The 24,508-nt window shown below is 42.1% G+C and overlaps 1 protein-coding gene across 2 annotated transcripts in view; it reads right to left on the reverse strand.

The window, feature by feature from the left end:
• dpysl3 (dihydropyrimidinase like 3) overlaps positions 1-24,508 on the reverse strand; it is a 44,149-nt gene that overhangs the window by 8,419 nt on the left and 11,222 nt on the right. For both annotated transcript variants that reach the window (XM_084373279.1, XM_084373278.1), the window contains exons 2-11: positions 17,243-17,331; positions 14,749-14,933; positions 13,047-13,211; positions 12,763-12,824; positions 11,166-11,246; positions 9,655-9,723; positions 8,020-8,140; positions 6,495-6,651; positions 5,145-5,286; positions 3,927-4,097 (exon numbers count right to left, since the gene is read on the reverse strand). In XM_084373279.1, the coding sequence (XP_084229405.1) occupies positions 3,927-4,097; positions 5,145-5,286; positions 6,495-6,651; positions 8,020-8,140; positions 9,655-9,723; positions 11,166-11,246; positions 12,763-12,824; positions 13,047-13,211; positions 14,749-14,933; positions 17,243-17,331 (1,242 nt within the window). The remainder of the gene's footprint in view (positions 1-3,926; positions 4,098-5,144; positions 5,287-6,494; positions 6,652-8,019; positions 8,141-9,654; positions 9,724-11,165; positions 11,247-12,762; positions 12,825-13,046; positions 13,212-14,748; positions 14,934-17,242; positions 17,332-24,508) is intronic.

The following is a 24,508-nucleotide window of genomic DNA, read 5'->3' on the forward strand; positions in this document are numbered from 1 at the left end:
TACAAGTGATGAGCAGAGGTTCAAACAAATTGACAGAGTGGCGTTTTCAATTAATTTGTCACGGGGCTTTTGATTTTGAAAATTAAATCAAATCGCGTTCGCTCGATCAAATTGAATTCTGAGGGGAGACAAAAGCCAAGATTAACCCCCTCTGAACCCTTTCTTGAAAGGCCGATGAAGGGATGTAGCAGGAGAGGAAGACAACAACAGGGGGAGCTGTGGGAGAATGGATGAAGGGAAAAGGAGCAAAGGCATAAACTTAATCCCACGCTCTCCTTCTCTTTATCATTCATCACCTTGTTCCTTACACTTGTCTGTCTGGCATGTACAAACAGCTGCCATCATCCAGCTGCTGTCTTTCTCTTCCTCTCACTCCCTTTACGTTTCTCTTTCCAGTTGTTCGCTCCTTCATTCATTTACCCCTCTTTCTATATCTGATTTTCTCCCCTTCACTCATTCTTGCTTGATTTATGTAATCCCTCGCATTTTTTCAACCTTTCGCCCTCTTCATCCTCCTCCAGTTCCCCCTTGTGCCAACTTTTCTTTTCTCTCCATGTTTGTGATCTGTGATGGTCCCCTCCCCTCATTCCATTGTTGCTGATTTCCTCTGCACACGGCCCTGTTTTCTGCTGCCGTCCAAATTCAGGCCAGAACAGGACATAACTAAGACCTACTGCATGCCAAACATGATGTCATCACTAAGCCGAGTGTGTCTCAAGAGTGTGTGTGTTGCTGCCTGTTCTTCTCTATGTGCATCTAAGTGCTTTTTTTACGTTGACAACAACAAGCAATCCAGACCAGATGTGGGCTCACAGATAACAAACTAAGACGCAGCAAAGTCTAAGTCATATTTGCTCTACTGGGGAAGGCATTCCTTAACAAAGTGTGCTGGTAAACAGGGGCGCTGCTGTTTGGCCTGCCGTCAGACTGTCCATTAAGGTAGATTTATTGGAAAGTGGGAGCTGCCGTGCTCAAGGCTTCTGCTCTCTTCTGTTTTATTTTATCTGGAAGGACGACCGGCAGGAAATGAAAGGGTGACATCATTATGTAAGAACCCGCGGATCCTCAGTGGATGTACTCCACATTTGGAGAAGGCGTATTATTAGTCCAGGTCTCTCTTTCTCTTTCCATTCCTCCATTTGGAGACAGAGTCATGTTATTTCTCTCCTGCTAAACTGCTGCAATTAGGCCCTTTAAGAAGGCAATTTCTACTGAAATCCACCAACTAGCTTCACTTTGTAATACATATATACATAGGGCCAAAAGTGACAAGCCAAAAGCAAGTATGTGCTGTGTTGATGCAAAATTGTAAAATCGTAAAAAAAAATTTCTAGTGATGCATTTTGTAGGTCTGATCTGAATGTTTGTCTCTCCTGTGTTTATGACATAAAAAGGTGAAAAAATGCTTTGCAAGGATAAACTTTTTAATTTTGTTTCACACACCTCTCAGGTCTTCTGTAGAAGGATCCCAAGCTCCTTTGATTGACTGACTCTCTGCACAATTTGTCACTTGTTATACGCTGAGATAATAAACAAAAAAAAAGGGATCCTACATAAGCCTAACAAAAAATAAAACAGCATAATTATGATTAGATCATTTTTAATCGAACCTTACGATGGCCCAACTTTGGCCCGCGGGCCCCTCTTTGGCCATCCCTGCAATAGAGACACACTTCTGTCTCACAGCAGCTTCTGTTGGGGTACGGCAACACCACTTGGACAAACCACACCCAGAACTACAGTACACTGTAATACTAGAACCGGTAGCTATAAAAATGGCATTTTGTTAAGTTTAGTTATTATTATGATTACATTTGCTGATGATTATTTCTGATGGCGGTCTTTAAAAAAAAAAAAAATTAATATGAATATATTTGGCCAGATATTTTGAGCATGATTGAATATTTGGGGGGTATATGTCCCCCATAATATATGTTATAATTACAGCCCTGGGACAACTTATATGTACTTATACATTGTAAATTCTTCCCTGACTCTGTACTTCTGTACAAGCCTTCATTTCCTGTGTGGACACATCCTCTGCTGCCGACTGGTCTGTCTGAGATCCTCTAATATATGTGTAATGGCAGAAAGCTCATTACTCACATGTGCCAGATGTGCTCTATTGTACACACAGTTTATGTAAAATGTGTGTGAGTAAGAGAGAATGTGTGTGAGTAAGGCTCTTGTCTTGACCCTCTATGGGAGGACAGAAAACATCTGCACGGGGATAATACAGTTTCACATGTTTCTAATGTCATTTCCCTTGTTTCAGAGTCATTAAGTGTTATTAATGAGAGTTATTGAATCACATATCAAGAAAAATCTAGTCTAGACTGTCAATAAAGAAAATCAGTGGAACTGTTCTATCACGTATGTAACGCAACTAGAAAGACCTTCGAGGATGAAAGGAAAGCAGTACATGCAGACAAAAGCTGGTCTGTTACTCATGTTGTTGGAGGATAACTCTGATACAGCTTTTACATGTTTTGGGTTAACATAAAGTTTGGGAATTTGTCCAGTGGATTGCCTCGGCTGTCTGCCTGCAATATAATCTTTGAATGCATCCGAGCCCATCAAAGTATGTCGACCAAAAATGCTTGTTTTTGCCACTGACAGGCACAGATAGTTATTCTATGTGTCAGACAACAGTATGGAAAGGATCCTTAAGGGGCTTAACCTTCTTGTAAAAGATTAAGATCCTTTTTGAAGCTGATGTATCGCTCTGTTCAAAGCCACCAGACTCCTTAAAGAAAAACAGTAATTTTACATTGGAGAACATCGATCGGTTTGTTTGCTGTGCTAAAGTGTGGTTTTGGGGTTTCAAAGACTTGAGAGTTACCCTTTAAATTGCAGCCAGGTCGATCGATTTTTCCAAATTTTGATATATAACAATTGTGTTGTCGTCAGGCTGTGATCCACGATCAGGACCTTAAATCACTGGGCCCCAAATTGCAACGCAATCTGAGTCAAAGAAGTGGACTACAAAGGAGGCCAGTGGAGTAAATGGTGACCACATTACTCTCTTCTGTCCCGACTCAGAATGCATGTTGAGATGTTTCCCATGAAATCAAATGTATTCTGACTAAAGCTGTCTGAGATGCGCTGTTTTTCCTACAAGCAACGTATACAGATGTTCCAAATCTCTGGGGTTTATGAAAGAATTTGAAGAATTAGTATTTACTGTTGCGTAATTCTTTTGAACCCACAATGGTCGTCCAATCATGAAAACATTCTGAGTCAATCATTCAAGTGAAAGTGATACAGAGGAGGGAAATATCTCTTGATTATACAGCACATAGATTCCCTGTAATCGGTCCAAACAGGATCATTTTGCAAAATGTTTGCATCGCTGACAGAATGTTGCATCTGAATCATCCATATTTGAGGGTTTTTTGGATTTAGCGAGGCTCAACTTTACATCGAGGGCTGGTCATGTGGCATGTGCAGTGCGAGTCGTATTAGTAGCGAACATCCACTGAGACTTCATTTCCGTTCAGAGGAACTGAGAGCTCTCTGGAAGCTGCTCAAAAATGTGCTCTCTCTCTCTCTCTCTCTCCGTAAACCTCTCTCTCTCTCTCTCTCTCTCCGTAAACCTCTCTCTCGCTCTCTCTCTCTTTATCTCACTGCCTCTTGCACACATGCACACACAGATTTAGACGCTTATCCCTCTCGATCTCTCTTTTTCAAAGTAGCTCTTATATTAAGCCAATCATATTGTTGTTCTGCACAACAGAATATACAGATTGGTGTAACAACAGCAGCATTATCTAACCAGGTAAGATTAAAGGTGTGAGAAAATCTAGTTTCAGTCGTTGAAAGTTGAATTGTTTCTTTAAATGTCCACCTCCGCTGATCAGTAGAGGGAAAGGAGAACCCCGTAAGTTGTGTGTGCTGAATCTAAGTGAAAGTTGACCAGTACGTACCGAGTTGTGTGTCTTGGCAGTGATGGTGCGGATGGAGTCTGTGTCCCAGATGACCAGGTCGGCATCAGAGCCCACGGCGATCCGACCCTTACGAGGGTACAGGTTCAGGATCTTGGCTGAATTGGTGCTGGTGACGGCCACGAACATGTTCTCATCCATCTTACCTGTAGTCTGGGAGGGAAACAGGCACAAAACAGGAGATAGTAAACTTTTTTTTTTTTTTTTACCTTGTACGGAAAGTATGATATATATGTATATACTGTACGTAGCTCTAACTGGATTATATTTAGATTTATTTTGTTGTCTTGTGGTGTGCATTCCAAATCCCATTGATAAAAATGTCGATTTTAAACGCCCCGATGTCAGATACTACGAAGGTAAAGGAATGTCTTATTTTTGGTGTCTTGTCATCAGTTAGATGAGAAGATCGAGACGATTTTCATGTCTGCGTGTTATTTGTGGAGTGGCTGTCGGGAGGTGGTTTGCTCAGCTTAGCATAAAGGCTAGAAACAGGGGATGAAAATAGCTACCCTGTATCTGTACAAAATGTAAAAATATGCCTACTAGCATCTCAAAAGGCTGCGCTCATTTCAAGTTTGGAATTTTTAAGTAACTTCTTCACTTTTTAAAAGCCTATCTACGTTTTTACAGGCAGCTCAGCACCCCTCAGCTGTGCAGACCTGCATGCTCTGTGTCTGCTAGCACTACACTGATGCTTGTGATAACGAGTGAGAAGGAAGGGGAATAAATGAGGGCAGTGTGCTGTATCCAAGGGTGAAGGAAAGGACAGATGTGGAGATAGAAAAGGAAAAGTTAAAGGCAGAGACAGTGACAACAAGACAGTGAAATAAATCTGGAGAGAAGAGGGGCTGATGGCTGAGGAGAGAAATGTCAGGAGAAGCAGTGAAAGCAAGATAAAAGGAGGCAGACAGAGAACAAGTTATAAAAATACAATATAAAAATAGAAACCGCAGAGATGAGAGAGATGTGGATTTGACAGCTGAGCGGCAAACAGAACAGAGACTCGAGTTGACTGGTTTTAAAACAAAGCTTAAAAAAATAATGATTTTGCTCAGGGGAAGAGGTTAGAGAGCGAGTGAATCAAGATGAAAATAACAGACTGGAATGAATCTCTCACTTCATGTGTTTACTTTCTGTTCTCCTTCTGCTAAAGTTTAAAAAAGGAGAAAGAAAAATATAAACCTAAGTAGTCCTCACCACAGCCTTATCCCAGATGAGGGACATCCTCTCCTCCACCCCGTTGACACCTTCTGGGATCTGAGTGAAGTCATCTTTGCCGATGGCCTTCTGGGACACACTGAAGGTACAGTGAGCACTGCCAGTCACACTCAGGTCTCCACTGGAGGACAAAGAAACACAAATAAAATTAGGATGGAATTATATCAGCACAAATCTTTGTACACCAGCAAAGTTCTGCAATCACAAGGAAAAATGTTTATTTACTTGAACGGGATATTATCAGAACGAGGACTGCTAGTGATTTAAAAATGCCTCGGGCCATTGATTTTTCTTCCAGTACAAGTTTCCATGTGACGCTCTAACTCACTTGCCAGACGATGTACGCCAGGATTTATCATAAGCAACTCATAACCCACAACTCCAGTTTCATGCATTCATTTAACCGCATAATATGTCATGTCTGCCCCGAGGGGGTCTCTCCATCTAAACAAAACAAAAGACTTTTGCCGAGTGTTGTGTGGGGAGGGCTGTCGAGGAGAGAGTCAGATGCAGAGTCAGACCTTCTGGAGGAATAAACACCAGAACTCACATCAGATTCTGCTCTGATATGGACTCCTTTACAGACGGGGGGAGAGCTCAGAGATGACTTTTTAACTTTTGGGATTCAAAAGTGTATTTATCTTCACTCCTGTTCATAAACCTGACCACAGCAGTGATCCACGAAGGTGACCTCCGTTGGTGTTTATGTACTTTAATTTGACTGCCGACTGGAGATGGAGGAGAAATGTACTTTACTTGATGAAGGTAACGTTGCAGAGAGGAGAGGGGAAAAAGAAGGGAGGGAACTGGATTCTCTGGTGAGTGCTGAGTTTAGTGAGAGTTGACCTGAATTCAATTTCAGGTAAGGTATTATCTATATCTATATCTATATCTATAGCTATATATCTTTATCTACATGTATATATAGGCACTTGGCACTTCAGACACATTTATTACAAGCCCTATTTACAAGCTTAAGATCTTTATTGGGCTCAGTGTCTGTGAGTGAGGCTTATTTTTGACTTTAGTAAGTAATGAAATCAGTCATGGTTTATTTGTTGAGTCGTTAAATTTTAACTGTTAAATGTAGGTCACTAACAAGCAGTTTGTGGCTTGGAAGAATTAATGAGCTCGAGACAACTGAGTAAACTGTTTAAATGTGCTGTTTCCTGCTTTGCCTTGCAATGTTTTAATGCACTCTATAGTAGTAACAGATGACATCATATCGTGTGAAACATTTATTAGAAATGTGTCCTTTCATGTCCCAGCTAAGCACAAGGTGATAAACAGGTCAGCTACCAAACCAGAGGGAGGCGCTGTGATACGTACCTGGACAGCAGTGTGTTCAGATAGTCTGGAGTGGTGGGATCAGGGCTGAGAGGAGGTGATGTTACAAAGGAGGCCGCCTTGGCCCAGTTCTTGCTCCAGTAATGCGTCCCATCAGTCCCCAGGCTGGCTGTGATTGGCTCCCCAAACACAACATTTCCTGGGAAAGAAATAACAGCAGAAATCTGTTGAAGTATCCAGTGTAGAGCGCATCGAATTATTTTTAGCGATTCTTGGCATTGTCAAAAACACATCAATCAAGCCTGATTAAACTGTCGGCAGTTTAATCTCTCTAAAAGCTTTCGGAGTGTGTGCAGGAGAGGAACCACGCCTAATCTCTGAAAAGCCAAGCGTCACCTTCGGCTCGATTGTAGTTGAGCTTTTCTTCCGTTTGTGATGAGCCAGTTTTGGATTCCTGTCGCTAACTCTTGTCTGCCCTTTTGTTCTTCAGGGTCCCTCCTCTCTCCCCAAAAGCTCGTGAACAGATCCAGACAAAGGTGTCAAGCTCATTAATGACCCTAAAAGGCGCACATGACTGCAAGAAGAAGCCATTTTGAGGCCACCAGAGACACCTAAACGCTTCTTCTTCTTTTCTGCCCTCTCTCTTTTTGCTGCACATTCTCAAAAACTGTATATTTCACAATTCGTCACGACCAGGCAGCCCCTCGGCTCACTTCTGCTCTATTCTAGGACGGTGAGGGATGGTCTGCGTGACAGCAGAACCACAGAGACGACCTGAATGACAAAACTGGAAATTCCTCCGAGAGTAGCATCTTTTTTCATTATGTCAAGCAGAGCTAACGACTGTGTACATCAGCAGCTTCAGGAACAGACAGGGAAATCATCTTATAAGGGCATAGGTGCAGACAGTGGTACTGGTAGTTTCATATTCGTATCATATGATCATCGTAACATGAGGCTATACAATGTCTTAGATTTTGGATATCATTAGGATATGGCACAATTGTTGCCTTTTCCTGGTTTTAGAGGCTGCATTACAGTAAAGTGATGTAATTTTCTGAACTTACCAGACTGTTCTACTTGTTATGATACTTCCCCTTTACACCACTAAATCATCATTATTGATCAAAAAGCTAATCGTGTTAATATTTTGTGGTAGTACCAAACATCCCTATAATATCATTATTGAGATACTTGGTCAAGAACATTATGATATTGGATTTTTTCAATATATGTCGCCACAAAATAAAATGCTCAATGCTCGGAGATAAAGCAAATTAAATAAATCACAGGCAACACAACGTAACTGAACTAAGAGGTTTTCTGTCCGAGGTAAGACGCTCCTTTTAATCCGATTTCCAACTCCTTATTCCACAATCTGCTCTTGGTGATGCTGCTATTCACACGGTGGGAGAGTTTATTTTCTACACATGCTACCTCCCCCAAGGCAGTCTCCTTTATCCGCCTCAAATTGCACTCACTCATCGATACCAGCCACCTAAATACGCCTGATTTTGTTCCTTGTTTTTTAATAAACGCTCATTGGATACAAACACGTAGTCTTTACCTTTTTTCCGGGCCTGTGAGATGATGTCAGCAGCACTCTTGCTCATGACCCGGGTCACATAGAGAGGACAGTTGGTTTGGCTGGCGATGGTGATGGCACGAAACACCGCCTCTGCCTCCAGCTACAGAAGGGACAGGACACAGTGGTTGACTTGGAAATGGTTTTCCCATTAGAGTTTTACTCAAATAAACTTCAAGTATCTTAACCACTGCAAATTATGTATTTTTGGAGCTGTATTATTTGAATAATTCATTTTGAACCAAAACGACAAGTGGAAGCTTGTAATTTTAACATCACAATCTGGTAGTTTAACCCTCAAAGACCCAGACAGACGGCCGCAGCTAAAGATGGCTATTGTTCTAAAATGTTGAAAAACCTTTGAACCGCTAATTCTATCCATATGCTCACATAACTCACATGAAGCAGAGTTTCTCAGCATTTCAGTGATATCCCATATGTCTTGTTTGGGCATTCAGACGCTCCGTAGTAAACATGATTATGCCGTTAAGTTCTAGTGCATTGATTCATCAAGGAAACCCACATAGTCCCCTCTTCTTGGCCAACGGGCAATGGCTGCAGCCAAGCTACTTTTGTTGTGCATGTTCAGCAGCTGATATCTTTCTCTGAAATAATGTCACTTTTGCTTCAATGTCTTTGAGGGTTAAAAATGCTTTTGTTTGCATGACCTGAGCAAACAAAAGCTAAAATAAACTCACATGTGAACACCTCATGTATCTGCACTCCTAAATGGAAGACTTTCAAAATAACCACAATAAAGTTAGCAAACACCAGAGAGCACCTGGCATTTTATTGTGAAATATCCATTTCTGTGTTTCCATATTTCTAAAAGTCAGCAAACAAGAACAAAAAAACAACTCTCAGTATGAAATGGTGAAAAAGTGGCCAGCTGGAAGCCAAGTGTCCAGATGGGATGATAGTCTCCTGCATATGTTTTGTAACTTGCAAGGTGATGCAAACACCTCAGCTGATTGTGTTCTTTCCTTTCACGAGCTCAACCTGGGTCCAATAACTGATAAATTAAAACCAAACGGGACACCAGACGCTGATAAAACACTTATCCAACTTAGCCTCGGCTCAATTAACGGATGTTACCGAGCTTTTGATTCTTAAGACTCCACTAAAAAGTGACACTATGGGGCTGCTGGGACAGCTTCGCTCCACTGCACCGCAGAGTGGAAAAAACCCAGTTAGGCTAAAGACAGACAAGTGGCTGAGACGAGAGTGTGGCTCTCATTTTTCTGTTTGTTGAAGGAACATTAGCAGCAACAATCGGGGGAACTGGAGAATTTTCACCCAGCGCCTCTAATGTGTTGGAAACCACATGTGTGTAACGAGAACAATGTGTTTGTGACGATCAGGCCAAGAACGCCATCGTGGATGATGTAAGGGTATGTGGACATGTTTGCAGTGCTGTTTGCACTTATTTATAAAATATGGACTTCAGGATTGTGTTTTGAGATCAAAATCTCATTTTCGAGGTTCCTCCCAAAACTGGCCGCATGTTTATATTACACATACCAACGCAGAGATAACAATCATTTAAGGGAAATGATTAAAAAAAGGCATTAAAACACATTGAAACACACAATATTTCCATAAAAACAAATATGCTACCTCTTCTGGCCTGCTCAGCACATGTCCCTCTGGTCCAGTGATACCCATCTGCAGCATGCGGGCCTGCTCCTGTTAAACAAACATGGAAAAGTAGGCCGTTAGCTGCTTAGCTCACTGATATGCGCAGTGGAGTTCTTGGTGTTCAGCGGTTTGAGTGCTCGGGCTGATGTAAGGTTTTTGGTCACACTCCAAATGATATTCTGTTTCTGCTTCTTTGTGCCTGTGTGAAGACTATGAGCAACAGTTTTGTCATCTGGGTCAGGCCACACACGGAGGAGGGATGTGGGAATCCACGGCCTGTCGAGGGTCTTTGTATACATGTAGACCTACCTCCTGGGCTGCGGTAAATGCACAGAGACACTCAAGCATAGCGTCTCTGATTATAGTGTTTTTCAACCTGGAGTTTACCCTCATAATTTGACCGTTTCGACTTTGGCTAATGATAACTTTGCCGCCATTAAGATAAAGAAAAGGTGGACTTCATGAACTATGCTTATACCACAATCTGGGTGAATACTTGATTCTGATTGGCTGCAGGGTGTCAAATAATTCCTGAATTACGGACACCTATGAAACAACTCAGGTGGCTGCAGACTAAAAGGTGAAAACCACAATAAATCTGGCCTTATTGACAACTGCAGTTACGTGAGAGGAGAGTAGTCTTTGTAATTACATATTTTCTTACATTTCATTAGTTTTCTGACAAACTGTGACAATCTCAAATTGAAAAATGATCTTTTAAATTGAAAAGCATCACAAGTGTAGCTCATGGCATAAAATGATTAGTCTTTTTCTGAAACAACGTCCCACGAGGAGAGCGAAAGGGTTGTGACTTCGGCTCTCTGTTGAGATCAAAGTCAGTTTTTCTTAAGCGAGCATCTCGTATGTACAAGAGGACGTGCAGCTTTAGAAACTTCCGCAGTGGTTTCAGCACTCCTCCTTGATGGTTGTCACTTAGTTACAGCGCTAACAACATCCATCACACACACGTCCAAACAAGGCCGCTCTGTCTCAGGAGATCTGAAGTAAAGTCAGGTCATGACATAATCTGGGAAGTTCAGACGTTTTTTGGTCTTAAGGCTGATGGAAATCAGACTCCCTCAAAGAGCTGGTTTAAGACTGGAGAGGAGAGCTGGGATTTGTGATGAATCGGATCCAACACACACACAGTGACAGACTCCAGAGCTCTGACTAATACCAACCCTCTCAATCCACCAACTAGTACGCTTCATTCACTTTCATTTGACCACAATCCGGCATAGCCCTGTGTATACTACACCCCCACATTACTGTCCTAGGGGAAACACATTCTCCCTCTCCACGGTGACAGCGTGTTTAGTCTGCAGGTAGAGGAGATTCACTGCGATAAGGCTGAAAAAAAAACTGAAATACATCACACTCAACTAAAACAGATCGCAGAGTTGGACACAAGACAAGTGATTTAAGAGAGCGGGTAGTGAAGAATGTGAGAAAGAAGAGAAAAAGGGCTGTTTATTTAACTTTATTCTTACCTCAGCGATGATCTCGCCATTCTCAGCGTGGACCTGAGCGATGCCTCCCCTCTCTGCCAAGAAGGTGAAGACCTCGTAGAGCTGGAGGAGGAAGACACAGAAATTACAATGGCCCTGCTTTTATATTTAAAATCCTGCCCGGCTGTTTACACAAGAATCAGACGCTCCTTTTAATCTGACGGGTCGCCCTCAAGCCTCAATTTAAAAGAAGCCCACAATTTACATGATGCCTACCGCGACACGCTGCAATTATCGTGTGTGGTCTCCAGAAAAACGGTTAAACTCATGTGGGATGAGCTGCAGTTGTTGTTATGTTGCTGCGCCACAGTTCCTCAGCGAGCTGCATGACATCAGTTTTTCAAGCTGGACTATTTCAGTTTTCCTCATGTGCTCCTCTGACCGACCGAATTAGCCACGGCTGCATGAGAAACAAGAAAAGTCCTGCCTCGCACCGTCCTTACTGTTGTTTCCCTACATTTACCAGCTAACTTACAGTATGAACTCACACTTTACATCCCAGGCTACAAGTTACATGAGGACAGGGTATTTTAAGGGAGAAAAAAAAAGATTAAGAACTTGCAAAAGTCAGATTTTCCACACTTTTTGAGACACTGTGTCTAAAAACCAAGCCATTGCGATGTTCTCTTGCTTCTCAGTTTCTCAGAAGTCAGCATTTATCGATTATATTGATTGAAATTGCTCTTATTTGATTGCTTAAATACGATCGTGATGTTTAAATTACACGCTGAGTGAAAGCGAGATAAAACCTCCCCATGTTCTGGATTTGTAGTGCATTTGTCGTCTGCCGGACGACTAATGGCCGTCCCCGGGGATGTTGATTAAAAAAACACATTGTACTACTGCATTTTTGCATGCACTCCTCCAGGGACACAAGGAGTATAGAGGTCAGATGGAGAAAGATCCGACTTCTATACCACCCCTGATCAAATATGAAGGAACATTTTGTAACTGCGCTGCCTTTTTCTTCGCTAAAATGCTTTCAGAAACATATTTTAGTCTATGACTGTTGTGATGACTTGTTGTGGTTTTATCTTGCATGTCTTATTTTTCTTTCTTTTCATTGCTATCGCCTCCCTTGTGAGTCTCAAATAAAGTTTGGGCTTAATTCAATTGTGCTGTTTAGCCGTAATACGAGATACCAGCTGGCCGCTTCATTGTCACAGTCGGAGTCATTTCCTGTTTTATTTTGATAGATTTATCCTCGTGTCATGTTTATTAGCTATTAGTTTCATCTGTCTCTTATTAGTCCTTCCTCCCTTGTGTATTTAAGCCTGTCTTTCTCTTTTTCTGCCTCATGCAATCCTGTTTTGTTCCCCGAGCTTCACCCTGATTTGTTGACTGAGAGTTTCTTGTATTTCTCTTTAGTTTTGTTAGACTCTCCTTTGTCCGCCTTTTGCTGATAGCTTTTTGTCACCTGCCTTTGTTGCATTTTTGGATTTTGGTTTATTGACTTTCGTTCCTCATCTCTTAACTGAAGTGAGCAAAACCTGATTCCTAAACTGATTAAATGTACATATGAAATGGGAGTATTGTTCAAACACAGAACCTATCCTTAAAGTGTGCACAGTTATTGTACCTCACTGTTGGTCATCTGGTAGTAGTCCTTGTAAGCCATGTAGACCTGGAAAGAGTTCACACCTGTAACAAAGGAGTAAAATGTGAAAAATGTAACTTTAAGCCCCCAAAAGGTGGATATGAAAATAAATGTTAAGGTGTGATTTGAGTCTTTTATTCATCAGTTACACAGTTTGTGTTTATCTTTCCCTGCAACATATCATTTAATTACAGGAAATAGTTGAACTTGAAAAACTACACAATCCCTTCTTTAATTAGATGTTATGTTGCACCATCACTGCCCACCTTTCTCCTTGATGAGGTTATCCACCTCCTGCTTTACGCTGTCGTTCCAGTGGGTGATGTCTACGTGGAGGGAGTAGTCGCAGCAGGCCTTCTCATCCGCCCACTGCCTCCACTGGTCGTAGGACTCCATCAGGCTGCTGCCGGGCTCTGGGATCACATGGTCCACTGGAGGGGGACGGATGGTAGAGGAGAGAGCACAGAGGGGATGAAGTGATGAGGGGAAGTTTGCAGAAAGAAAAGGTCACGAAGAGGGAACGGAGTGGAGTTGAGGTGAAGAGAGGGCGACGTCAGGATCTGTCTGCTGGTGTTTCCACTTTCTGCCTGTATTGTTGATCTTGCATAATCAGCTGTCTGCCTGAGTTCCTGCAGTGCTCAGCCGTTGGGGACCAACCTTGTCAGATGTCACATTGCATTGTGAACATCTTTGTCAGGGTGTGGGTGCCCTTGGTACATTTAGGGGCCACTCCAACTGTGAATGTTTTCCAACTTTTGCTTTTGGTTATTTAGTATTTAGGAAGTTTTCCTTTCTCGAAACGAGGGTCTTAGGACAGAGGATGTCATACACTGTAAAGATCTGATTAATATTCCCCCGAAGTGCACAATAAAAACACAAGTTGTGAAAATGTGAGCGCTCTTATCAAAACAACCCAAAGCAAGTTTGATTGATATTCAAACGAGTGAGCAAGTCCTCACATGAAATCATATTATGAGGCATTATTACTGCTCAAGCAAATAAAAGTACAAATATAAGAAAAAACATTGCTAAACCGTTGAGTTATACATAATTAACTGTGTATATTCAAGACTAGAGAGTACAGCTTTTGCCTTTGTGCCTGGAGGATGAATATTCCCCTGTATATATTTTGTGTCTCTTTTCACCGAAATTATTCATGGACAGTTAATCCTCGTCGTACACAACGATATCACTGTGCACAAACTATCCCGCTCCGTCTTTCTCAGCTGCGATACTACAAAGGCTGCCTGCTGGCTCACCACCTGACTGTCTTCTTTATCTCATTAAGGATGACCTAATCTGCTTATATGGACTTTGCATGTTAATAGGATGGAGCTGAAAAACAACAACATAAAAAACCCCCACTCCTGTTTACTATCAGCCATCTGAATTACTTGTTTGTTCAGCGTCGCGCAAACACAAGTGAGTTGGTTGAAACGGACAAATACATGTACAATTAACAGAGATACAAACTAGTCTCTCACACATCAGACACTAGAATATAATCCCTCCATGAATGGATCCTATGAATAGAGCTTAGTACAGTAGCACGCCTGTTAGTGAATGTGTCTGTTTTGAACGCACTGGCAGACAAGCAGCAGAGTAGCAGCCAGCTTTAAAGAAGTTAATGGTATTAATGAGACGGTGGTGCCCACCAGCTGTTGGCTGTGATAGCGTCTCTCAGCTACATGAAGCCCACATATAAACCCACACTGTACACAGACGAGCATGCAGACACACACCGGTGTTGTATTTCCGTGGGAGCAGAGTCCACCCCCCTTCCTGATCCCACCCCTCACACTCACTCTTTTGTATGGTCCTCTTTTGGAAAGCTGCCCAAAACCGCTTCACATCCCTTTCTCTTGTCCTCTGTCGGGGCCCTCCTTCCCCTCCTTCCCCTCCTGGTCTCCCCTGTTTTTAGCTTTACACGCTGCCTGAAACTCAGTGACCTTTTCTTGCAGCCCTTACCGATCATGGTCGTGCCCCCGGCAAGAGCAGCCTTTGTTCCTTGGGAGAAGTCATCCACAGTTGTGGTTCCACGGTACGGCATCTGGAAGTGGGTGTGGATGTCGATGCCACCGGGGATCACCATCTTCCCGTTGGCCTCGATGGTCTTCACACCACCGGGCACGATCAGGTTGTCGCCGATCTGCCTGTCGAGGGAAAATAATGTTCTCATAAATGAATGATGATACGATCTTGCATCCGCAAATGACGTTTACGACAATCTACTTGTGCTATGCAGTGGCAAAGGCTGGAATCTGAATCTCGAACGTCACTGTCATGTTCAAATTAAGCTGATTTCATGTAAATTTGAGGCTGTTCGGACATCTTAAGACATCCTGAGCGATCCGATCACAACTAGACGGCGGAAGTACAAGTGTGAACATCCTAAAGATGCACTGATGATGCACTTGAGATCCGATCACTCAGACCACAGTCATTTAGCGGTGTTTATACACGTGTCTCCTGGGCCACATTGAAAGAGCGCCCACTCAACTGACATCCTCCGTGAAACAATAAGAAGAAGCCATGACAACAGGCAGAATGGATTACTCAGTGACTCATTTCCATCTGGTTCTGTAATGTAAATCACATGTTTGGGCTTTATTAACCTGCTAATGTTAGCAGCAGATGTTTGTGACACACACTGTTTCAACTAACTGTTGAACTAGTAACCGTAAATCCACAGACTCCCTTACAAATTTTAAGATTTTAAGAGTTGTTGCATGAGGAGAAACTTAACAAACGTTGCAAAACAGCTATGACAAATTCAAAACCATTCATGCCTTCTTATAGATTCGGCATTAAAATGCAATACATTAAGTTGTTTCTTTTCTTACAAAAAACGTTAGTTTGTTGCAACCCTGTCAGCTTCTGTGTCTAAAGTGGGTCATACATGCAGCTGTTTGACCAAACTGTTTCAATTGATTTCATCATTAACAAAAAACTTATAAAAAAATATAACATTTTATTGAAACATGTCAAATTTGACTAATACAGCCATTACAGGCAACTTCTTTGACGCCTGTGGATAAAGTCCCCAGACTCCCTTAAAAAATCACCCAATTTTGTGAGTTGTTGAATTTGGAGAACTTTGTAACTTTGGGAAACGCTGCCTCTGACAAATTCTTAACTATTTGGGCCTTCTTGTTAATTCGGCAAATGTCAAGACGCATGTCGAGACGCATGTCAATGCCGTCCATTTGTGATCGGATCACTCAGGACGGATGTTAATACCGGGTCTGAATTCTCTCTAAGATGATAACAAGTGATACCAGCAAGCATTTCCTCAACTAAGGTGCAGGAGGTGGTCGCTTTTTTAAATTTAAAGCAGCTGCTAACAAATATCTCAACAATGATTTTGGCAATTACTACTAAAATATGTAAAAGATTAAATTAAGTTGCTTTGTTATTTTCACTTGCCATATGTGTCTACGTGCTGTATCTCACCTAATGAACCAATGTTTGGACAGATGGATTCAATTTATTGGGATCATTTAGTAGTTTTTTTATAGGTCAGGGCTCCAGTCTTTGGCTAGTCTAGGGTGTTTTGTAGGTAGTGAATGTCATATAATACATGCATTTTTTGAAATCTAGACAATGTGTTGCGTCTGAGCTTGTCAGGGTGTCCCATTTCACATATCTCCGTTATGTCTTATACGATTGTTGTTCTGTGAATAAACTACTGGCTAGAAAGAAATCTTTCTAACTTAGACTGCAAGCAAAAATAAGTTTGTTTGCCTTTAGACTGACCCTAAAACAGAGTCAGCCACGCTTGAGGCAGCACACTGTCACCATGTCAACACATCAACATTCACCCCGGTTGTTCCCAAAAATCCTGTTGTTCAGACTTTATAGAGGAGGCCAGACCGACAGGCAGAAGCCACAGTGTCTCTGTGAGTCTGCCAGCAGCCCCATGGTCCAGCAGGCATCTGGGTGTTTATTATGCAACACCAGACCTTCTGTGGGTGCCACTCTCTGAGCTGCCTCACTAAGTGGCAGGGGGGACAAAGGGGCTGTAACTGGAAAATCAAGTGGGAACAGAACCAAGGGGAAAGAGAGTGACGGAGAGGACAGCCTGATTCAGAGAGACACAGAGAGAGGAATTCAAACTTGTCTGGAGGGGTGGGGACTCGCTCATACTAGAACATAAAACTGGGGACGATACCTCGTCTTTGACCCAACGAAGGTGAAGGTGAAGGTGAAGCAGAACCCTAGAAACAAGGACTCTGTGTGTCTGATTATCAGCTTTAGCTCTACCCAGGATATCTTACTTTACACTTGGCACACATGGAGAAGAATTACACGTTTCAATATCTGCATAGGAAAGATGCAGAGGTAACAGCTGAGACTTAATGAAAGATCGCAAATGGACAATGAGCCTGAGTGGTGCTCGAGAAATGAAAGCAAACTGGAGTGAATAAAAGCAGAGCAGAAAGGAGGACAGTGAAGGACTTACTTAATGAGGCCATCCTCCATGTAGATATCGGCATGGAAGGACTGGTCATCGTTCACGATCCTCCCGCCTTTGATCAGAAGCCTGTCGCTCTGTAGAAAAAAAGATGGGAGGGACAAGAAGAGGGGAAGATTATTCAGTGCAACTTCCTCCCAACAAAGACCCAGTTTTGCCCGAAACACCGTCAAGTGAAGTGCAAGTGAAGGACGATCTACCTTGCCAGACCATTTCTGTTCTATATTTAGAGGGGGACAATGTTTCCCTATTTCTCTGTTATTAGATTATGTCCTTCTTTTTTCCCTCCCAGAGGAAATGAACAATGTTTCATTCATTCATTCATTTAGTCATTCTTGGCGAGGAAGAGACGGGGCTTGTTTGTCAGTCTTGTCCCATGTAAACACACCACAGACCGTTTAGCTGCGCACCGCCCTGCAGATCTGCCTGCCCAGTTAAGGGTTTGATTCCCCTGGCAGGCAACCCTGCGTTTGCACTGACGTTTTCTTGATATCCCTGTTAAAGGAGGAAGACATTCAAACTCAAAATTGTAAGATTTAAAATATTTATAAGGTAATAATATAAACTCAGACACATTTATTCTTTTCGTAACTAAATAAACGAGTTGTTCTCAGAGGAAAATAAGGTCCAGAATATGAAGTTAGAAAGGTGGCAGGGTCCGCCAAATAAACAAAGTAAAACAGTATGAAACTGTGTTGTCCTTTAAGGTCTGTTTATTCAGTCATGAAAACAAAGAGAGTTTGTTTATTTAGTTTGTTTAAGATCTTTCTCTTCTGATCAACATTTCTTCCCCAAAACTACGCAGTGCACCTTTAATGAGTCCATCGAATAATAATGCATATGAAAAAATCAGCAGCTGGAAGGTACTCATAAAGACAGACAAAGCAGTTTTCACTGTCACTTCCATCCCCTGCAGCGGACCGAACATGCTGATAACATTTTGGAGGATGACAGTTTGCTGTTGGAGGCAGAACTGAAGCTGCTCTTAAGGACTGATCATGGCTTAACATCTAAACCCTGTTCATCCAGATTTTGCAATTATGCAACAATCCAACAAACTGCGGATGTTATTTTCACAGTATAATCCATTTATCCAACAGACCGAGTGCAGTCGCCAATATTGATTATTGATCATTTCATGAGGCAGGATATTTTTAATCTGCATGAGAAAATAATCCTCAGACACATCCCCAACTACAGAGCACTGTCACATCTGAGGGACGTCACATCTCGTAATATGGTGTGATCTGGGCGTTGCACCAAGGACTGACTCTAGCAGGCCGTTGTCATGGCGACCGGTTGACTGCAGGGAGACTACAGAGGAGGGGAGACTGGGCGTCTGGTTTTGCTGACTTGTTGGATAGCTAGTTCAGTGAACAACTGGTTGTCCGACTGGGCGGAGGGCAGCGTTGACAGAGGGGATTTGTTAGTGCAGGTTAAGTTCTGTTTAGAGGCTCTACATATGTGATTTTACACATTATTATAGCAGCAGCTATTTGCTATGTGAAGATAAAGTAGAGGAACGGCTCTGTGGCAGAGAATGCGTTAATAATGGTACTAAGAGACTCCCACTAGGGAGCCGAGTACCCAGCTATTATCCCATCGGCTCGCTTCTACCTCGGGTTGTAAAATGGCTTTACGCAGCCGAGTGCTTTCCACAAGAAGACAGTGGCATCAGTTCATTTCAAATAACCAGAGTAAAGATCCAAATCTCCCCCTCCTCACACACACAGGTCAGGGCCGCCATCTTACATATTGCACTTTTAAACTAATGGATATACGTTCAACTGTAACATAGCCTCGGTGTTTGACTGGGCTTGGGACTTTTTGGGCCAGACCAAGCTATTTGAAGACACCATGATGATGGGCATTTTTCACTGCTTTCTGGCATTTCGCAAACCAGCCAGTAAATCCATACAATAATGATAACTCCAGAGATGAACCAATTACTTAAATGTAAATGTTCATGCAGGTGTACCTGATTGAATTTGAATGTTTTTGGGTGTTTCTGGAACAGAACAAGCAATACTTAGATATTAAATGAAAGAAAAATGAATCGATAATGAATATAATCATTAGTTACAGCCCGTCATGAATAGTTTTTATATTCTGTGTGGGAAAGAAAACGGTTCCTTCAAAGCCAAATAAACCAAGCATTGTTCTGAAGATACACACGTATCTATGTGAGTCCACCCTTAATGGCTTAACTAGTTAACTAGTGTAGTCTCAGTAAATCATTCACACTCTATAAAAAAGCAGGACTCGCCCTGCTAAGAGGGACAGACATATTTTCTCATCAGCCCATGTGTGCAGTGTATAACAGCCCTGGCTGTGGCCCCATTGTTTCATCACTTTAATGAACTGCAGCCACTCCTTCAGAAAAAAAGGAAAAAGCATAAAAGAGTTTTGTACGAGGCTCAAATGATACAAGCTCAATAACTGCTGAGCTCATGAGCGCACGCAATGTGTATATTCTTGCGTCTGTGTGTATGTGATGATGATGGTGATGGAGTATTGAGAAGCAGAGCCCAGAGCCTTCCCGAGAAAGAAACCACACCCTGAAGCAACACATTACAACACACAGTCATCAGCAGCTGGAACGCAGCAGCAGCATAGATCATCCTGCAGAGCACGCTGCCCTGAAACTGTCACTCATTAGCTCACAGACAATTCCTTCCTACTCTCATTTTTACCATCTCATCATAACTTTCTAACTTTCTTATCTGATGTGGATTAACTCCAAAATCCATAAACTACCAGCACTGACAATACTTAGAAGAACTGATCTACTATCCAAGATTCACTGCTTCCTAATTGATTAGTTCACAATTATTTTCATAATCCATTAACCGCTTAAATTTATGAGAATATTGATTTTTTGAGTCTCATTCCCAACTCGCCAAATACTGACACTTTGGGATTATAAATCTGGTTGGTTGCAATCCAAAGCATCCGTTTTTGGCGAGTATATATGGTCCAGTCAGTCAGCAGACACGCAGTTGCTATTGCTGCAGTGGCGTTATTTTAGATCACACTACTTTGCTCAGCGTGACCCGCCCTACTCTGATTGGCCACATCCTGCCCGTTAAAGGATAAGTACCGTTTTTTACAACCTGGACCTTATTTCTCGAAAAAAATATGATCGTTTACTCACCCAGATAACTTTGGGATCATTCGGAGTCGTACGGACGAAAATCGATCCAGTTTGGCGCTGCAATATCCATATAATGGGAGTAAACGGGGCACCGAAGCGCAGCGTCTATATAACGTATTATCTGCCGCGAAAATTGTTTATTTCGCCAATATTTTGTTATGATATGGTAGCGCTATCCCTCCAAGCTGTTGTCAACATCCGGGGTCATTGACCTGACCTAACCCCTGACCTAGATGATGTCATCTCCGAGCGCCGCGCGCAGCCAGCTTGTTTACACAGCACAGCCACTCTGCAGCGGTCGGCTCGTTTAGCTACTACTTAGCACAGCTATGGTTCGTAACTGCGTTTTTCCAAATTGTCCGAACAAAATGACAAGGTGGACGAACTTCAGCTTTCACAGGCTTCCTCTCCGCAACCCGGACATACTCAAGCTCTGGCTAGTTGCGCTGAAAATGGACCCGAATACAAAAGTGCAAGCATTGAGAGTTGGGGATCATCGCGTTTGCAGTGCTCACTTCACGCCGGAAGATTTTTTCCCTCCAATTCCCTTGAGAAAAGGCCAGAAAATTCAGCGTCTGAACCTCAAGAAGAATGCTGTCCCGATGGTCGCAGAAGGCACAACAGACACAACGGAGGTAATACATTTCTAATGCATGTTTGTGTAATGATTTTATTATGCTATAACCTGTGGACATCGGTGTAATATAGCTAAATAGATAGATAGACGTTATACAACCCAAGCTGGGAAATTTCAGTGCAACAGCAGCATTACACATAGTGACAATAACAACACAAAGAATAAAAAAACAACCTATAGATAAAAAAATAGCAATTGCAAATGGGAACATAAACACTTACCCGTACCTACATGTAGGCTACAAATAGAAACCTTATCAACAGTGTATTCTACTAAAAGCTGTTTTTTTATGATGCTGTGTAACATACTTATTTCATTTTTTAGGAAATTGCCAGTGGTGAGGACGATTTTCCAGAACCAGACTTTGGAAAAAACCCTCAATCTACACCAATCAAAAGCCAACACAGAGCAGTTGAGGAGCCATCTGGATCGTCTAGGACATCTTTATCCCCTGCATTGACTCTAATGCTGACAAGTCCACCTCACACAGGACCACGCACAAAACGATCCCTGTCTGGGAAATACATTGCTTTGGCTCCTACATGGTCACAGTCAGTGGTAAGCACAGCAGCAAAAACATCTTTTATGGATATTAGCAGAGTATCTATTTTGCCCCTCCATAATTACACTGACACAATGTGTATTCTTTTTGTGTGCACTAGGACCCAATCCCATCCACATCAACCTCCACTTTCATTACTGCACACCCGTCTGCCTCTACATCATTGCCATCACTGCAAGTGAGTTGAGAGGCTTGTCTTCTTTGTAAAAGGATAAACATGTCTGCATAAAAAAAATTGCCAAATATTGCTATGATAGTGAAAATTTCTTATTTGACCATATGTGACTTTGTGAAGATAATTACACAACTATCTTGTGTCTTCAGAGTGAAGAGGAAGGTGAAATGGACCCAGAAGTGCGTGATGTCAGCATGAGTTTTGGGGAATTGGTACTAGATCCCACAGACACCAGCTTCGTACCACCAACTTCCAGCTCAGCTTCAGGCACAGGGACTACGTCTGGGTCTGTAAGCTCTTCTGGAGACAACACAACAAGATGGGCTGAAAATAAGTGGCTGGTGAATGAGTCACACCTCCTTCAACTTTTCCAAACCTGTCCCAAGTGTACCACTGCCATAACCGAGACTACAATCACCACCAAAGGCAGCCAAATCAAGATCCAGTGGAACTGTGGGAAACATTCTGGTTCCTGGCAATCATGTCCTAACCGAAGAGGCATGCCAGAAAATAATCTTCAAATCTGTGCGTCAACCTTTTTCACGGGATCCACATACACAGACTTGGCAGACTGGGCCACTCTTATAAACATTCACATTCCTCAGAAAACGCAGTTCTATAACATTCAGAGGACCTACCTTCTACCGGCCATACAGTCTGCCTACCAAGATCAACATGACAAAATAATATCTCGGCTCAGGGAAGATTCACAATCCGGAAAGCGGCATGAACTCTGTGGTGATGCAAGGTGTGATAGTCCAGGTAAATATTAGATTGTTAGCAATATTACATAATCATCTCATACACCATCATAACCCTAACCCCCCTCCAACGGGAAACTGTACCATCTATGTTTTTTTTCTCAGGTTACAGTGCGAAGTACTCCACCTACTCCTTCCAAAATGACGCCACCAAGGAGATTGTACATTTTGAATTGGTCCAGGTAATTTATCTATCCAAAACTAAAATGCACTGTGATAGAAGGCTGCTTTCACAAGGAGAAAAACAGCTGTGGATGTACAACTTTTGAATATCCGTTATGCTCTAGGTGTCAGAAACAACAAGCTCTGTCGCGATGGAGGTGATGGGATTCCAGAGGGGCCTGAAGGAGTTGCTGGATTGTGGGGTGGATGTGGCCGTGATGACCACTGACCGATCGCCCTCCATCCGGAAACTGTTGAGAGAGGACTATCCACAAATCCGGCATGAGTTTGACCCCTGGCATGTTGTCAAGGGTAAGTTACTATTATAAGCCCACACATTTTATTTTCTAACACACGTCATAGAAGTGTATATTGAGTGATAGAAAGGAGAAGTTATTTACATTCCAATTCCTAGCATGTGTTCATATTGTATTATTTACTGATTGGGTTGTTGTTTTATTTGTGTGTGTTTTCTCAGGTGTCAAGAAGAAAATTGTTGCTGCATCAAACAGGAAGGACAGCAAAGGCCTCCTGCCTTGGCTGAAAGCCATTACCAACCATCTGTATTGGTCCTGTGAATCCTCAAAGGGAGATCAGGAAGTAAGACATGATCTTATTGTTTTACAATCGTAGATTATATTCAGGACCAGAATAGGATTTTGATTGTTTCCACTTATTGAAACATAATGACCTAAAATATGATAAATCTCGGCCATAATCTGCAACATAAATACTGTACACTTAGCTTTACAGTCCTGTATGTCATACTTATGCTTGAAGAGAAATTTTTTGCTTTTTCATCATTTCAGCTTTGCATTCTTCGATGGACTTCAGTGCTGCATCACATTTGTGGCGTGCATCGATGGGAAGAAGACGGTGTTGAGTACACCTGCCTTCATCCTCGGTTGACAGATGAGCAGCAAGAGAGGAAGAAGTGGATTGAACCTGGTTCACCTGCTTTCAACGCCCTCAAAGCCATTGTGACAGACAAAAATCTCCTCCGGGATATGAGGCAAATGTCACTTTTCAAACATACTGGTATGTCCCTTTTACAGATTTATAATATTTAGTAGTTATAGTTTCTTCTAAATGTATGGTGAAACTGCAATCTGCCGCTGTAGGCTTGTAATGTTTTTCATAGTTTTTATCCATTACCTGTCTTGTCAAAAGCTTGCGCTGTGGCACAGACAAAGCTAATAACTTTACAGTTCACAAGGGAGTAAAAGATATACTAGTCAAATTATATATTGTCTGTGGTTGTCTGTCATTCACCAACACAGGATCTCTGGAGGCGTATCACTCTGTGGTGCTGAAGTACGCTCCAAAAAGATTGCACTTCCACTATGACTCCATGCGGGCACGCACACAGCTGGCAATCATGGACCACAATGAGAATGTTGGCAGATCACAGGCTACCACTAAAGAAGGTAACTTGAGATTGCATGAAAATATATATTGATAGATTTTCCCAATTGTAGGTTTTTGTTATCGACAAGCAACAATAAACAAAGAAACTACTGAAGGTTGATGCAGAAAGCCGCACGGATGCCAGAGACACACCCTGCAAAATTATATTATTATTATTATTATTATTATTATTATTATTATAATGAAATTACATTGAAGTTATGAGGGGCTGCACATTTCTAAAGGTCTGCTTTGTGTTCTACTGTCTTTGACAATTGACAATCTTTATATATCTTTGCAAGACCCTGTTTTGTGCTGCAGTATATTTCCTGATATTGAAAACCGCATTCACATGAAAACAGTGAAGGTCTTGGCCATGGTGAACTATAATAACAA

This window comes from Pagrus pagrus (assembly GCF_965226575.1).
Source record: "Pagrus pagrus genome assembly, chromosome: 14".
NCBI classification, from domain to species: domain Eukaryota; kingdom Metazoa; phylum Chordata; class Actinopteri; order Spariformes; family Sparidae; genus Pagrus; species Pagrus pagrus.